At 39.9% G+C, this 16752-nt stretch overlaps 1 protein-coding gene across 14 annotated transcripts in view; it reads left to right on the top strand.

Annotated features, from left to right (window-relative positions):
• Positions 1-16752, top strand: part of ST5 (suppression of tumorigenicity 5) — a 158276-nt gene that overhangs the window by 74247 nt on the left and 67277 nt on the right. For 7 of the 14 annotated variants that reach the window (XM_021402310.1, XM_021402306.1, XM_021402305.1 and 4 more), the window contains one exon: positions 3741-3849. The exons of 4 other annotated variants lie outside the window; for them this stretch is intronic. In XM_021402310.1, coding sequence (XP_021257985.1) covers positions 3741-3849 — 109 coding nt within the window. Of the gene's footprint in view, positions 1-3740; positions 3850-8221; positions 8800-16752 lie in introns of those variants that run through there. 3 more of the 14 variants (XM_021402304.1, XM_021402316.1, XM_021402315.1) reach the window with 1 other exon arrangement.

A 16752-nucleotide genomic window follows, 5' to 3' on the forward strand; every position in this document is an offset into this window, starting at 1 on the left:
TTTTTGTACGTACAAAGCTGAGGAAAATCTTTGAGTTGCACTTGCACGATGGGTGAAGAGATGAATGGGTTGTCATGCACCAGTTCTCCATCCATTATTTTGCCTTAAGTAATCTTCTTCACCTGTCTTTGTGAAACCCTGTAAGAGGATATTTGAGTCAGCCGTGGGGATCCTTCCTCTTTGTCAGACTGTAAATCAGTGGGGTAAATGCTGGCATTATAAAACTTTAAAGCTTGCAGAATTTATTGCAAACACATTCAAAGATCCACTTAAACTGAACAGCCATTGTCTCCTTTTGGTACCAAATTTGAATGGAGATTTGGAAGACTGCAAATATAATTTGTGGGGTAGAGTTTCAGTAAGAGCTGATACTGGCATAATACAGGTGTATTTGTCTCTTGGTGTCTAAGACCTTTTTTTGGTGCTATATTCTTGTTGCAGTTTATACAGATGCAAGGTATGTTATGGTGATATAGTGTTGCCATCTCTTTCAGATTCAAATCTCAGTGAAATCTGTAATAGTCTTTCTAACAACTTCCTTTGCAAAACAAATTGTCATAGATCGTGGATTTGAATTTTAATCATGACAATCTTCAATGGAGAGAACATGCCTACATTATCTATAGCATTTCTCTACGTTGTGTTGCAAGCATCAAGATTCTTGCAGTAAACTCCTTGGTCCTCGTTGGAGTTTGGTCCCATTGGCATGAGGCACCCCTCATGCCATTTCTCCTCCACAGTTGTGCTAATGACAGTTTAGGAAATGAGGGGGAGACAGAGAAGAAAATGAAGACTTTTTTTAGAGGAGGATAACTGTGATTCTCACCGAAGAAACTGACGGTGGGATTCACAGATTTCTTCAGTGAGCGCACAGGAGAAGAAAACCTTTTGATCTTAAGACAGTGAGATGGTTTAAATAAACAGACATGCTGACTATTTCTGAAAATACCTCAAGTTCATTGATCATTTGTTAAAAATGAACATTTATGTGTGTCTTAAGTAGTATGAGCTTGACTGTACTCTGAATAGAAAAAATATTGTAAAAAGACGACAAGGAAGGTTAAAGTTATGGAATGTTGTCTCTATGAGGCAAGACCTGCAATCTTCAGCGTGGGGAGGAAGGGAGTGGAGAGTGGCAGCAGAGAGGTCTCTGGACGGCGAACAGGGAAAAAAAGAATCTATCCTTCTTTAGGAATCTGCCTAGGTCTTGATTGATAACAGAGCCAGGACTAGGGATGCTCCTTGGCCCAACTCAGTGGGAACATACCGATGTTTGGAACAAGGGTCAGTTATATGTAGCTGATACTAGAACCTTTGCCAAATGGTTGTTAAACTTACAAAATGACACTATAATTCTGGCTTTTGGTGAACTTCAAGGGCACAAATTTAATCCTGTTTTGTGAGTCGCTGATGTGAAAGCCAAGGAGCAGAAGCTTAGGAAAGCATCTCATGTGTAGCTGAAAGTGACTTCTTAACAATTCTGGCAGGAAGCGGCTCTGTGAAATCTTGTTACCTCTCCAGTGGGAGACAAAGGAGCTCACAGCTCGCAACTGGTGCGTGACTGTTTAGCACCAGATGTCTTCTTGGTTTGAATGCACCATACTTAAGAGGATCAACATAGGATCAATTGCAGCTCTCCCTACAGTGGCTCGCTTTAACTCAAAAAATAATATTAATTTGAAATCATTTAATGTTTCTCTTCTTTGTGATTTATGCAGAAATTTAGTTTGAATTAATGCATTAATTTATAGTGTCTGTCCTAATCTTGTGATTTTTCCAGTGCAATTTTAAATGTAGAAATGACTCTACCAGCTCTGTTTGACTTAAAAATCACACCCGAACTATATGGTATTAAAATAAATCTGTAGTTATGTTTATGAGGTTATGTTCTGCCTAGTAAAATATAGTTTTCAAATTTGTAGTTTATTTAGCCTTAAAAAAAAAAAGGAGAAAAAAATTCAAAAATATCTGGAAATAGAAGAACTGTGCTCCTGCTAGGTGGTGTTGCCCTGATACAAGCAGTGTTTGAATGAGAAACAGAATAAATATTGAAAGATGAATTTTTACTATAGGAAATATTTTTTTAAAAACTATCACTTTAGTGACTTTAGCAGCGTGTACATAAAGAGACTGCCACAATAAGCTTGAACAAACATCCTTTTAGTTTAATGTCACAGGGCTTGATTTGGGAAGGTGGCCAAAGCAGAAGCCAGTCTTTGTTCCAGTTGTGCGAAAGGACTATGCGTCTTTCAGTCTGGAAAACTACATCACTGTAATAATGTTAGTTTCGGCATGGATTGGGTTTCTGTTGTAGGCTGTTGTCTTTACCCAAATCCATACAGAAGTAGTGTCATTCTCAATGAATTAGAGCTCTCCAGCTGGGCAGTCATGATTTAATAACCCGATAAACTGTGGCTACTGATGCCAGTGGGGCATAGTGCAGGGCGTCTAAAATTTGTACCAGCAAATAATTACTTCTTCAAATTACTCTGAGCACAGAGTTGCAAGTTGGTAAGTCCTTAGTCTAATAACATTCGTAGATGTTCCTCTTTCTAAATACTTATGGTTGGATCTCTGAATCGAATATAATCTTGTGTGATGAAAACTGAAATCTGGACTGATGCTTATCCACAAAACTTTGTGCTTTTGTTTTCAGTTCATTCTATCTGCTTTAATTGACTGGTATCTTTGAAGCAGCGACTTCTGTGCACATTAGCAATCAGATTTCCACTAGGGTATTTTTGATCTTTGAGTTACATCTCTCTTTTAGCCTGGAAACCCACAAACCTCTAAGTATAGGTTTTGGTTTTTATCTCCCAGCAGTAATTAAGGCCATTCCAGCTGTCACCAACCATTTGTCAGCTCTATTAGCCTGACATACACCGAGATTTGTTTGTGCTGGCTTTGTGGCTCAGACCTTCAGAACTTAAGTTAATGGGAGAGAATTTTAATTGCTAGGAGTTGGCTTACCTCCAGTGAAGGTGAAGGAGATTCACCGTATAAATCAAATGACTCGTATCTCTTTAAAGGTACCTACAGTGTTCTTGGTTAATTGTTTACAATTCTTTAAATATAACATAAAATAATGACATATTTCTCAACTAACTGAGCCCGTGGAGTAAGACTATGTCTGAGTTCATCATGAATCCTGGATTATTTGCTGTTGTTACAGGTAAAATTGTTTGAAATTCAGAGGGAAGGCTGCTCAGGCTGATGCACTCACCTGCTGCTAATCCAGATATTGGGTCTGGGCTGGCTTCCCAGGTTCTCTGCTTCTGCAGAGTCCCCATCAAGGGCAGGCCAGATGCCCTGTTTCTCAAGCAGCAGGTCTTTGCATGTGCTTGGTGCTTACTTCTTGTTTTGGGATGTTACAGATAACTAAGTCCTAGTCAAGCCAAATTTATCCAATTTATAGCAAATATTTTTTTTTTTGAGTAAAATTAATTCTTAGTACTCAATAATAAACCCAGCTGAAATATTTTCTTTCCTTTGAAGAAAGAATTTTGTGGCTGTGGCTTTTGCAGAGGATTTAGAAATATTTTGCCTTAAGAATTGAAACCTTGAGAATTCTTAAAGAAAAGAATTTGCACATGGGTCTGGCATTACGTTTAACTGATACTCTGGTACTGTTGACATTGTAATATGGGCATCAGTGGCGATTGTTCACTCTGTTAAGACCAAACACACGGTGAGTTTCAGCTCTGTGTTAAACAGTAGACATTGTCCAAATTTCTTGTCAGGACATTCATCCAGATGGAGCGCAGTCTGCCTGTACTCGCAAATGAGTGATTTCCTGACTAGTGGACAAGAGCTGTGTTCAGAGCCAGGCTCAGTGCTGTGGGTGAACAGGTAAGGCAGGTCACAGTGAAGCAGCTCTCTTTCTATTACGGTGAGCGTTGATGGAGATACCTGGCTGTGTTCATCATTGTAGAGCCTTGGTCTTACCATGAGAAAAATATTATTAAAACAGTAAGATAAACACAGTGTAATTTTTTAGTATATGTCCATTTAATGTAAATATGAATTTAAAGATTTATGATATTTATTACTTGCATCAAGTTTTCTGGTTGGAAAGCACTGTGAAGAAAGCAATAACTTGGAAATCAGAGGACACATCTTCATCTCCCAGGCATGCCTCGAGACCCTTGTGTGCACCCAGGAAGCCTGTGTCCTTCAACTATCCTAAAATTGTGCTGGCAGTACATTTTCCCTTCTGTTTTTCCTCTTTTAACGTATTTTGGTTGCAATTTCTTCAAGGTGTGAGACTCTCTATGCTCCAAAACAATGAGGCTTTGTTCTTCTTTGAAACACTTAAGTGTACAATTTTCCCGATAATTACTATGTGGTTCCCATTGTCTCAGAAAATGGTGATGTTCCATCATCTCCTGTTTTTTTTTTTTTTTAATAAATTTGTGAGTAGTCTTGCTGTAAGTGACAGAAAAGCTTCTTCTTCCCCTTTTATGGATGGCTGCGTTCAGTCGTGGTTTTCACCCAAGTTCAAGACAGTATGGGTGAACATCTCTATACCTGCACTCCAAAGTTCATTGAATGATTTAAACGAGTCTCCATAACACCTTGGTTGCAGACATGTAGGGGTTCTCCAAAGCACTCTTCTAGTGTAAAAATGTCTTAATGATGTGCCCATCTAAGCTTAGCAAAATCTAGTGGGATGGTTGGATGCCAACCAACATTGTGTTCTAATGACATACTGTGTGAAAATATGCTGGTGTATTTGCTGCTACCCCAACTCAGCACCAAAACAAATAAACAGAGAACAAATAAATCAGAGAACTTTTCTTGGCAGTGGACACACAGGTGTAGATGCTGAAGACAATAGTAGAGAAGGCAACAGAACTGGTAGTAGTTGGTCGTTTTGCACACCTTTAAGGAGATCTGGTTCAGTGGCTTGGCAGTTGCTGTTTCATGCATAGTTGGGTGTACAGGTTCTTGTTTTCAAAGATTCTGGTGGGAGTGGAGTGAGACTTTGGCTTGGAAAGGAGTGATCTGCGATTGCCTAAAGCTAGTTCTTAATTTTGTACCCTTCAAAATGCAAGCTTCTTTTGCTCCATCAGTTGTGGGGTGGTCTGGTCTAAAACAGCTCCCAGCCTGAACACCCCTTGCTGTTGATGTTTAGAAAATAATACAAATAAGATTCAGCCAAACAAGCATAGAAATGGAGTAACTGATGCAAAATCCATTGTACTCCTTTAAAGATGAAACAGCTTGAACTGTGCCACTGACAAGATTTCAGAAGGCTGGTTCCCAGCAGCACTACGCCATGTTTGGTTCAGAAAGAAATGCAAAGCTGCTGTTCACATGGTGAGGTTGGTGGTGTGTTTGGGTCGGAGAACTCTGGCAGCTCAGCCCTGAACTCAGCCCATGGGAGAAGGGATGGTGCTTGCTGTTATCAGAAACAGATCAAAGCATTGGTTGAAATTACCCTGAAATTGGGAAAATCTTGAATAGAGGCTTTGACTTAATTGCTGCCCTTTGTCAGAAACATTGGTGGTGTGCTGACTTATGATGGCCTGAGGTGTCCTGTTCCCCTCCCTCGCCCTGGTCAGATGTGACCTCTGGGGAGGTGGACCAGAGGGTCCGTGTTTGAAATCTCTTTAGAAAGGCTGCAGAAATATTCTTGCAACAGTCTGAAGGTCTAAAGATGTGAGAGGAGGGCAGTTTGTGAGAAAAAAGCGAGAGCTTCTAATTAGATGAAGAGATAAAACTGGGAAAATGGACCTAATTTTTTTGGGCTTCCTCAAACAATTTGTGGTAGGGAATTTTTGACAACATTTCAATAGCTGGCTATTTTGTTTTGTTTTCATTTGAGATGTTATCAGTTCAGGAAGAAACATTACTTACCTTAAACACAACTAGTCAAGCAGCTCATTTTTTTCCCAGCTGGAAATTCTGTTAATGTATCCCTCCTGTGTGCACAGGTTTTTGAGGAAAAAAATATTTTTGATTGCATTTTCTTTCAGGCAGCTTCACGTCAAGTTTGCTTTATTATTATCGGAAGGCAGCAGGAATAGCCTCCCGGGTTAACTACTTCCCAGAGCAGTTTGGTTCTCATGGCTCTTTAAATGCATGGTTCTTTCATATAATAGTATATCATCATTAAAATTACCTTTTCTCTTCTGAAGGGTTTATATTTGCTAAGAACTTTGGAAAATAATTTAAAAAATGAAAAGTAACAAGTCTTTAAAAAGCAGAGACCTGTTACTGAAAGCAGCATGTTTAATGCAATTGTGTTTGATCCAGTACAAAGACTACTTAGACTGACACTAAAATCTATATTTATTTAATCACTGATGGTTTCTATTTTTGCATGAGTAAACTCAGTTGTACGAAGGCTTGAACTAAGCAGTCATATATTTTTGCAGTGAATTATTACAACAGCAGGGTTTTGGAAGTGTTTCTGATGTCTTTCTAGTGCTTTTACTGCACTGAAATGTAGTGAGTAAAAGCAGTAAGCAAGATATTTGCTAAAGCTTTCAATGCTGCATTGGAAAATCAGAACAGGAGTTCTATGTCATTTTTTTTTAATTTATTTTTTTTAAGTGGTGATAAAAGTTAGACAGACGTCCACAGGGTTTACAGCATAGGAGTAGTGTGCAAAACATTTTCACGGTGTACTGCCAGTATTTCTTAGTTTCTGGAGGAAGTTGTTCTTAGGAATGAAAACCTAGTGCTTTCTGGACCAGAGAGATGATGATGATGTCTCTGAATACACTGACAAAGATACAAGTTATGAGCTTTACTAATGATATTTCATATTCCATGAATATCTGCTCTAAGACCCTCATCTTCTTACACTTCAACTATTGGAAAGCCACTGGTGTAGGGGAACAATTTCTGTTCTCCACCCTAATCGATCCAAGTTTGAGCCAGAAGCTTAGAGATGAAAGACAATGTTCTTTTAGCAGCTTACTGTGCTATTTAGTTATCCTGAAAAGTTATTTTCCACTTGAGCAGAGTAGCAAGTTCAGAGACATAACGGAACTTGTCAAGATTAAAAGGAAGATTTGAACATAATGAAATACTGAGGAGTGGAAGAGCTGTGTGTTTCTTCCCTGATGGAAAAAAGCAGTTTGTCCAAAAAGGCAGAGTAAGAAGTGAACTGATGTAGCATTCTCACATTCTTTTCACTGACTTTGTCCTCTAAGTAGCCTTAATAAGTATTCTGCGATTCCCTGGATAGTATGGTGTATAGAAACTGCGAATTAGCCAAGTGCTTGATACAGTATCCACACTGAGTATCACCCTTATATTCACACTTAGGGAACATTAACAGCAAATAGGCTTTAAAAGGAAACGGAACTTTTAACTGTTTCCCTGCAAAGAGGAAAGCAGGAGCTAATGGAAATACAGCTGGGTGCAACCCGTATTATTACAGTGCATGGGTGTAAAAGATGCTTATACTGCCTAGGAAGCTTTGAGCAAGAGAATGTGTCAGCACGATGTCTCAGAGTAATGCCAGCCTGAGGGCACAGCCCTCTGTAGGAGAGAAGTACATCTCATTTATTCTGCATAAAGCCAAGGACTCGCAAGTTTGTGCCTGTAGTCTTTAGCTGTGTATAGGGCTTTTGGGTCATCCATCTTTATGTTTTTCATTAGATATGACTTTTTCAAAACTTCCGATGTTTCATAACCCTTACTGTGAGATTAGTTGCATTTGGGCCAAGCTCCAGCACACGGAACTTTGCATTAGAATTTCTCAGAAGTAGACTTTTTTCCAGGTAACAGCACAACTATCTGAAGCATGAAAACAGAAACTATTGAAGTAGCATAGAAATGCTTTGTAATACAAATCCTGCTAGCAAAGCCTTTGAAAACCTTTTTTTTTTTTGTGGTGGATGCTGGCAGGCAGCAGAACTGCTCATGTGTGGGACATCAGTGGATTGGGACAGGCTGGTAATGCTCAGGTATGGGTAGTTTGGTTAACCTTCTAGTTGTCAGCAGGAGGTGCCTGCAGCTGACTCAGCCCTGTGTGTGTGCAGAGGAACACTTCCATAGAAGCAGCTGTGCCTCGGGGCTGCAGCGGAGGCTTGGAGGAGGGCTTGGCAGTGCCATCAGCTGAATAACTGCACAACCATCAGATGGCTCTCAGCTGAAACCTCTACCCCCTTGATTTGCTGCTGAGTTAGAAAACCACTTTATGTCAACATAGGCAAATAGAGGAGGTGGCAGATAGTCTGTGTCCTTTCCAAACTCTTGGCAGAGACTTGAAAGCATTTGCATGTGGATTTTTAACCTTTCCCTTTCATTTCTAGACAGCAGTGTCATCCAATTGGTCTTCAGGCCTGGCAGGCTTGTTTGCCATGTCTATCTGTGTGTTATTTGGTGTGCCTGGTACAGTTCCTCTTATTCTGTTAGCAGCAGGCAGCCAGATCACCTCAGCTTAAAGGTTCGGAAACAAACTGTAAATGACTGGCCCTTGCAACTTCAAAACCAAAACATAATAAAAACAAAACAACAGAACTTTTTCCCAAGCTGCAGGCAACCAGGAGGAAATGTTTGGCTTGCCAGATTTCTCACACACCTGTCCTTTCAAAGTCAGCACGTCAGAGAGCGGAGAAAGGCTTTGCTGGTGTTAGTCTTGTTAAACATTAATGCCAGTTTCCTCCCTTTAAGCACACAAAGGGACAGAGGTTTGACAAACGTCCTCAGACTGTGTCATTTGCTGCCTGAGAAGTGGAGCAGCAAGCTCTCAGGAAGCATAGAGGACAGAGCAGCCACAGGGACTGGACGTGGAATTCCTCCCTTGCATTCTGCACCATTCCCGGAGGGAAGAGCTTCTGAGTAAGTCTGTCTGGGAGAGCTGAGTGAGCGCAGTGAGAGACAGCTGTATGCTTGCCAGAGGTGTGGGGGGAAGCGAGTGAAAACTGAAGTGAAGGAGCACAAAGTACTGTAGCAGCAAATTCCTTAATGCTCTCTCCTGCTTTCGCAGTTAGATGACTGCTCACAGGCAGAAACTGAGCATCAGCTTTCTGCTCACTGAAGGTAGTGCTAGAGAGATCTTTAATTTCAGTGTTTGCAGCTCTGGTGTAGGATAAGGGACGCTGTGGATCTGAAACCTGATTGTATGCTGCATCTCTTCCCTTTCTCTCCAACTTCTCTTGCTCCCAGACAGAACCTAATTTCTCTCCCTAGGTAAATGCAAATTTCTTGTCTAGTCTGATGAGAATCCACTTTTTCTCCGTAAGTGATAAAGGTGATTTTTAAGTCACAAAGATGTATTTTTACCTATGCCTTCTGCCAGTGCTAAATGTAGCGCTGCTGAAGCATTTGTGTGTGTTGGCTTTTATGCCTGATTTTTTATTACTGAAGTTATTACTCATTGCACTGTAAGAAACTTGCTTTCTGGGCAAAAGACATCTTGGATATTGTTTTCCACTGAATAAATAACAAGGATTTCTGCTTTTCAAGCAACAATAACAGTACCATGGGCTAAAGTCTGTAGGGCTCTGAGGGAAGTAACTTAGGGTCAGAATGTAGACTTAAGTTTGCTGCTCCACATATTCATGAGCTGAGAGCCCCTGGGTAATAGGGAGTTTGTTATTAGTGTTCGTAGACTTTAAGAGAACAAGGATTTTTTGCTGAAGAACTTATAAATATCACTAGTTGCTTTTTCTCTCTCCTTTCATACACACGTTGGTTTTGCTGTATTTGCTCTGTATAATTTTCATTTCTTGCTGCTTTGTCTGATGCTATCTCTGTATCTTCCTGTAGGAACATGAGACTTTTTTTGGCTCTTTCCCAAATGGAAACGATGAGAGAAAGAAAAATTGTGTGCTTGCTCTAAGTCACTCTAATGCGTTTTGTATTAAGTAACCTTGCAGTTCTTTATTATTGTGTAATGTTCCTGTTGCGTGTCAGTGGTAGCAAATGATTTTCATCCTCAGGGCTATAATATATGCAAATTCCCTTGTAAAATATGAAAAATAAAAGTGTATTGTCCAGCTTCTTATAAAAGCTAATAGGCCAACAGAAGAGCAAAATCCACAGTTTTATAAGAAGCCAAGGTCTTGTGAGAACAAAATCTTTACAAGGGAAATACAAATCACCCAGATATTGTCCTGACTCCAAATTAAAGCTTGAGATCCCACTGCTCTTGTAGGTGTGGTGATGAAATGTGGTCTGAGAGGCTCGTTTCAGCATGGTGAGTAATGTACACGCTCATATTACCCTTGATCACAGTGAACAGTGATTATGAGTGTCTCTGTCTGATGGAAGTTTGTTCCTGTTGAGATTTGTACTGAAATCTCAGTAAACAAAGCAAAGAGAAGCTCATGTCTGAATCTCTAGGAAAATTTCCTTTAGATCATGGTTTTGACTATTGCTGTGCAACAGTGATGGAGCACTGACTGATCGTCTTCTGTTGTTATGCAGTGAAATTGTTCTGAATTAGAGCCAGGGTGAAGTTATATTTAGCCTTGACTGGACTGTTATGTAGATAAGTATGAAAGCAACAGGCTTTGCAAATTATAGGTTGGCTTTTTTTCCTTTTTCTTTTTTGTGTGTATCTACCAACAGATTGGAGAAGAAATAGATCAAAGAATTTTTCAAAATTGTGTTCAGCTAAAAAAACAACAAAACCCAACCACTCTTTTCTGGCGAAGTCCTTCATATGTCACTCAGTGATGGGTATGCCCAACATATTTCCTTATTTTCCTGGCTTGTTTAACAAAAGAAAATAGAACAAAGCATACAGCAACAAGTCAGATATAGAAACCTAATTTAATTTTCAGTGCAAATGTTATTTAGACTTGAAGCTTTGTTTTTTTTCATAAGTATGCATTTGTTTCAGGTCAGTGCATTAAATCGTCCCATAATACTGAGTTTTGCATCAGTTTGCATCTTCAGCAACTTCTCTTTGTTAACTCTTGATTTGTGCTGACATAAGCCAGAAGAAAATCAAACTCTGATTCACAAATATTTAAAGAAATTGAATGAAGGAATACCATCACTGAAACGGAGAGAAAACTCCCTCTCACAGTCAAGAGAAGCATTCCATTTTACTTAATGTGCACAAATCTGTGCACACTGTAGCGTGTACCAAGGGTCATGTTTGTCTGTCATAGCTGGAATTTATTTTGCATTCCATGAGGTCAGAGCCACTGAGGAAAATTATGATGATAAGAAAGGCCAGGGTTCTGAAGCCTCAAGTCACTCCTCCTCCAGAGGCAGAATGCAGCCTCTAAATAGGAGAGAAGCTAGTTCCCTTCACGACATGTAGAGGGTCAACTCTTAACATATTTTATTACTTTACCTGTAGATTGTGCTCCTTTGTTGCTCTCATTGTATCCTCACTGTTCTGGGGAAAAGGAGACTTTGAGCAGATTTCTTCTGAACGTACGAAGTGCTACATAGCACTTGAGCGCTTCTTTCTGGTATTAGAGGAAGAACCAAGTGCCCTGCCTTTTCTCCTCCCATGCTTTGAACCACCACTGGCAATGTCTCACTTACCAACTGCTTCTGCTCTTTTCTGCTTTTCCAGGTGCTGAATAGATCTTACTTCTAATATTGTTCTTGCAGTTCATAGAGTCATAGAATCATCAAGGTTGGAAAAGACCTCCAAGATTGTCTAGTCCAGCTATCTACTTACCATCAACATTTCCCCACTAAACCATGTCCCTCAGTAAAACATTCATTCTTGACACCTCCAGGGATGGTGACTCCACCACCTCTGTGGGCAGCCTGTTCCAGTGCCTGACCACTCTTTTGGAAAAGAAATTTTTGTTAATGTCCAACCTGAATCTCCTCTGGCGCAACTTGAGGCCATTCCCTCTAGTCCTGCTGTTAGTTATGCGGGAGAAGACGCCAACCTCCACCTCACCACAACTTCCTTTCAGGTAGTTATAGAGAGTTATAAGGTCTCCTATAAAAGTTGTGATTTCTGCGGGATGCTATTCATGTTCCCCACTACAAAATCTGTTATGAGTGTAGGCTCTTTTCTTTTAGAAAAAAACAAAAACGAAAAAAAACGGGAAAACTGTTCAGACCATCTTCAGAGGTTGCAGTGAATTTGAGTGTGTTGGTAGGAGAGAGGGCTCTCTGGGTTTGATCCCAAAAAGAACTGGGAATTTAACGGAGGAATGTAGTAATTCCCTTTATTGCAATGCAAAAAATAGTCAAAGTTATAGGCATACAGGTATTTGGAGCTCCAGGCAGGTGGAAATGCAGTCTTCCAATAGACGAAGGAGTGAGGGTAAAACTTACAAAAACTAAGCTGGAGATGGAGAAACAGGCTGTATTTCTCTAGTCTTACCACTGTAAGAGTAATATAGTAACAAACAGAAAGCTGTCTTGCTGCTTCATCTTTATAACAGAAACATAAAATTTGCCCTTGTGAGGAAAAACATCCCATCTCAGTCACGTAATCTGAAGCTTGCTGATAATGTGCCCTTGATTCAGCTTTGTGCCTATGCAGAAATTTGCACAAAGTTGAACTGAGTTGCTGTGATGAAAGGATGGCCCCCAGTTACTGCAGATATGAGGCCCCTCAGAGGTCTGAACACTCTGATTTCTAACTTTATCTAAAGAGTTCTTTTCCCTTGGCTTTACGTTACATGTGAACTACCTTCACAACCCAGGGGTGGTCTCACAAGATTGTTGAGCCAGGCTGTGCTGAGGGCTGATACTGAGGTTGTGCTGGATTCACAGAGATAATTCAGGAGCTTCCAATGCACTGGATTTGGTTCTAAGATAGTTTGTATTTTATTTCATACGAAGCGCAGTAACTCCGCAAGCAGCACAGACATTTTCAGACCTTTTAAATCAATTTGGTGTTATCCTGTTGTGGCACATTGTATTTTCTCACTGGGTCCAGATGTCTCAGGCCTCAAACTTGCTGGATTGTGATATTAATAGTTGAAATGATGGCAGAAATTAGGAATGTCTGTTTCATAACAGACATATGGATAATGGCTTTCAGTTTTATAACCTGTTTTTCTAGGATGCTTTCTCGCTGTGTTAAACTGGTTTATGAGAGCAGAAAACTGAGAAAAGCGAATGTATGCAGAAGGGTCTCACTGGACACCAGTGGCACTTCCAAACTCAGATCTCTGCCCCTTGGAGCAATGAAGTACCTGAACAAAGAGGTAACACGGCCAGCAAAGGGGAGTTTGGCACCTGTTGGCTGATACATTGCATGATACAGCAGTAGCAATTGGGAACCAGAACTAAACCAGTGGGTCTGGAAGGACAGCATGTCATTGTGGAGAAGCAAATAAGAGTGTTTTGTGTTTATTCTGAAAGCGATTTGTTGGAGTGGGTGAGACTGAGAAAAGCTGTTAAAAACCAGATGGAGTTCTAATCTCCCTTCTTTTTCTCTGTCTCTACAACATATTTATTCATAGGTCTATTTGATGATGTTTTGTTTGACCTAAAATTTAAATTTTAAGCAAAGCAGGGAAAGCAGGCTTAGTTGTATTCTGGATTTGTGTGCAGCCAGGACTTGCAGCTTTCTGTCTTATAATTCTGTTCTTTTGTCTTTGGGTACAGAGTATTGTGGTGAAGTGTAGAATGACCATGCAAGGTTTACTGGCTTGTGAGAGCAGAAAAGAGAGGAACCTATCTTACAACAGCTTTTCTAAACCAGAATTCTAGACTTAGAAGTTGCCGACCCCAGAACTGCCTCAGTTATGTTAAAAATTAAGCATCACAATTCATAAAAGTAATTTTTAATCCTTCCCAAGGTGTGTGCATGTAAGCATGGAAGACTTGCAAATCTCTGACAGAGTGAGTTCCAAAACATTTAATGTTTTGAGATTCCCAGCCAGATGAAGAAGCATGTTGAAAAATTACCTGTGCTTTGAAAAAGCAGAGCTGAGAGCTTCCATGTGCACTGGGAGTTGGAACAATCATGTTCAGACATGCTGTTAAAGAACAAGTTTCAAGGAGTGGTGGTTCTTAAATAGAGACATAGGAGCTTGTGCGTTGTGCGTGATTTAAGAACATGATATCATTTGCTGTCTTGTCACTCTTTAACAAAAAAGCTGAGATCACAAGAAAGGTGAGAGTAAATTGCTCCGAACAGCCTCCAGAACATCATGAAAATCACAGAAAGTGAAGACATAACAGTGGAAATACCTACTGCAAATATTATTACTCAGAACCTGATAAGGAAAAGAGTAACTGTGAGGGAGGCTTCCATTCTCAACTTTGATCCATACTTATTAGTTTGAGGAGAAAAATGAGGGCCATCATTATTAAACCTGTGAGCTGTACCTCATTAGAAAAGAAAGAATGGCTGTATCTGACATTTCAGTTCTTGCTTTTGAGTTTTTTCTCCGTCTGCAACCAGCTTCTGATCATTGGGCTGGAAGGTATAGTGCAGATGTGTGAATCCTCTGTGCCTGATTGCTTGTGTTTGGGGCACTGTCTGAACAGAGGGGGGTGGAAAAGGCTTAAACATGGCAGAGTCTAAAAACCACCCTGTGCTTGCCTTTTAGCCATGCAGAAGACTGCCATAAATTTAGATCAGTGGGGAATCTAGCCCTCTTACTCCAGATATTTTCACAATTTCCTGTTATCTTCTTCGCCCTTAGAAATTTCTTGGCTAGGGCACGTACCTCTGCTGCCTGTTGATTGATCACATTTTATCTTACAGTCATTTGTCGCAGTCAGGTTTTCTTGCTGTCTTTGCTTTACAAATCCAGTCTAATTTGAGTATTTAGGACCTGTCTTGTCAGCTCTGATTTATTTGGAGATTTTTTTGTGTTATGCTTTTTGGTGGATTTTTTTTTTTTTTTTGTACAATTGCAGAGCATATTTGCCACTTCACGTAATCTATTTTGGCAGAAAGACTCCTGAATTTCACTGGTGTAAATCAGACATTGCTTGTAAGCCATAAAAACACAGTTCAACTGCAGCCAGCTGAGTTTCTATGCACTTCTCTCTAGGAACCAACCTAGTAAAGATTCAGAGCTTTGAAGGGGTTTATTTGTAGGACAACACTCTCTTGCTAGCATGGCCCACCATCACTCCTGCGAACTGAGTGCCTGAGAGCACAGAAACTAGAGTATTTAAAAATAGCACTTAATCTTTTTTTTGTTTGTTTGCTTGACAGTCCTGGCAGCCATCGTTCAGTAACTGTCTCTATTTTTTAATTCTGTCTTTAAGCACTTCTGGATCTTCATACACTTTGGCTGATCTTATTGCTTTGTTCTAAGTGCTGTGATTTTTTTTAACAATAGCACACATTCATGAGACTGACTCTTTTGCAAACAATCTTATTATGCAAATTCACCATTAAGCTTGGAAAGTAATTTCTGTTTTGTTTTTGTCAAAATCCCTAAGTCAGCAGTAAAGGGAGGAAATGATCTGTTATGCAGGGTTTGGGGGATTTTGAGCTGTACTCCTGGTGAGAGCTCAAAAATAATTGGGACTCTGGTGGAAGACTGGCTATTAAGTTGCCACTTACATCACTTTCCTTTCCAAGCCAGAGGCAAGAAAAGACAGGTTCCACTTCTTGCTTCATTACGGTGTTGAATCAGTTCAAAAACCACCTAACTGCCATGTGCCTGGCATGGAGTGTGAAAAGTTCATCTCCTTTACTTATCATAAGCTTTACTTATACTTAAGAAAATTAAATACCACCTGTAGTTGCCTACTTGACATATATGGAGAATTATGATAGAGTGCATGCTATGTGAATGCACAGAATATATTCTAACAGAAAGGCTTACTGCTGAACGAAATGGGATCTATTTAGACTCAGTAGTCCTGAAGGTCCCTTTTGGCTGGTCTTAATGTTCCCCTGGCCCTCAGTTACAAGGAGTAACAGTAATACTCATCCTGATGTCGCTTTCTGCTCCTTGTAGAATTAATATAATAAAAGATTTGATTCATCTTTAGTGCAGCGTACAAAGAAGTTGCCTGAATCTAGACAGTCATTTATCTTTGGAAAGAGAAAGTCAAAATCCAAAGTATCATCAATACATGGTTTCCTCTTGGATTGTCTCGGCTAATCAGCAAAGTCATTTCATGCCACACTTTTGTGATGATTGCGCAGTTGACCCTTGTGCTAAGGACCCAGTTAGACCAGTCTGACTACCCAGTTATTCCCAGTGCTGGTACCCAGAGGAAGAAATTTTTTTTTTGCCAAATGTCCCTCAACATTTTTTCACAGTCATGATGCTTTTTTAGCCTTTCAGTTAATGTACTGCTTTACACCTATGAAAGCACGACTGGCATCTTTTTGTACTGTAGCCGTTCTTCCATATCTTATTTGTGTAAAAGTATGGATTATTGTCATGAGCTTTCACAACTATGTCTCTGAAAGCAGAGGGCTTTTCTGTTTGTTTGCTGGATGATGTCCTGGCAACAGTGCCCTTGGAGCAGTGTGAGACTGTACTAGCTACAGAGAGCAGTCAGAATTGAGCTGTCTAAAAGTTGCTTTTTTTTTTGGAGGGGTCACATTATAATGAGTAAAAATAGATTTATTCACATATTTCTTGAGAAATATTCTCTGAAATTCAATTACTGCGAAAATCAAGTGTTTTTGTTGTTTTTAAGTTGAGTTTTGCTGTTCACACAAGGAGAAACATCTGTTGCTTTTGTTTCAGATCTCTTTAAATGCTTGTTACAGCAACGAGAAGTCTCTAGTCTTATATGGCAACCAGATCTGCTAAATACACCAAATAACATGCATACAGTTACAGCTAATTCAGATTTTATTATCGTTGCTCTGATATGCATTAGGCCATCTTGTTAAAAGGACACCAAGCTCTGAGGAAAATCAGGGATAAG

Source organism: Numida meleagris, chromosome 6 (genome assembly GCF_002078875.1).
Source record: "Numida meleagris isolate 19003 breed g44 Domestic line chromosome 6, NumMel1.0, whole genome shotgun sequence".
NCBI lineage: Eukaryota > Metazoa > Chordata > Aves > Galliformes > Numididae > Numida > Numida meleagris.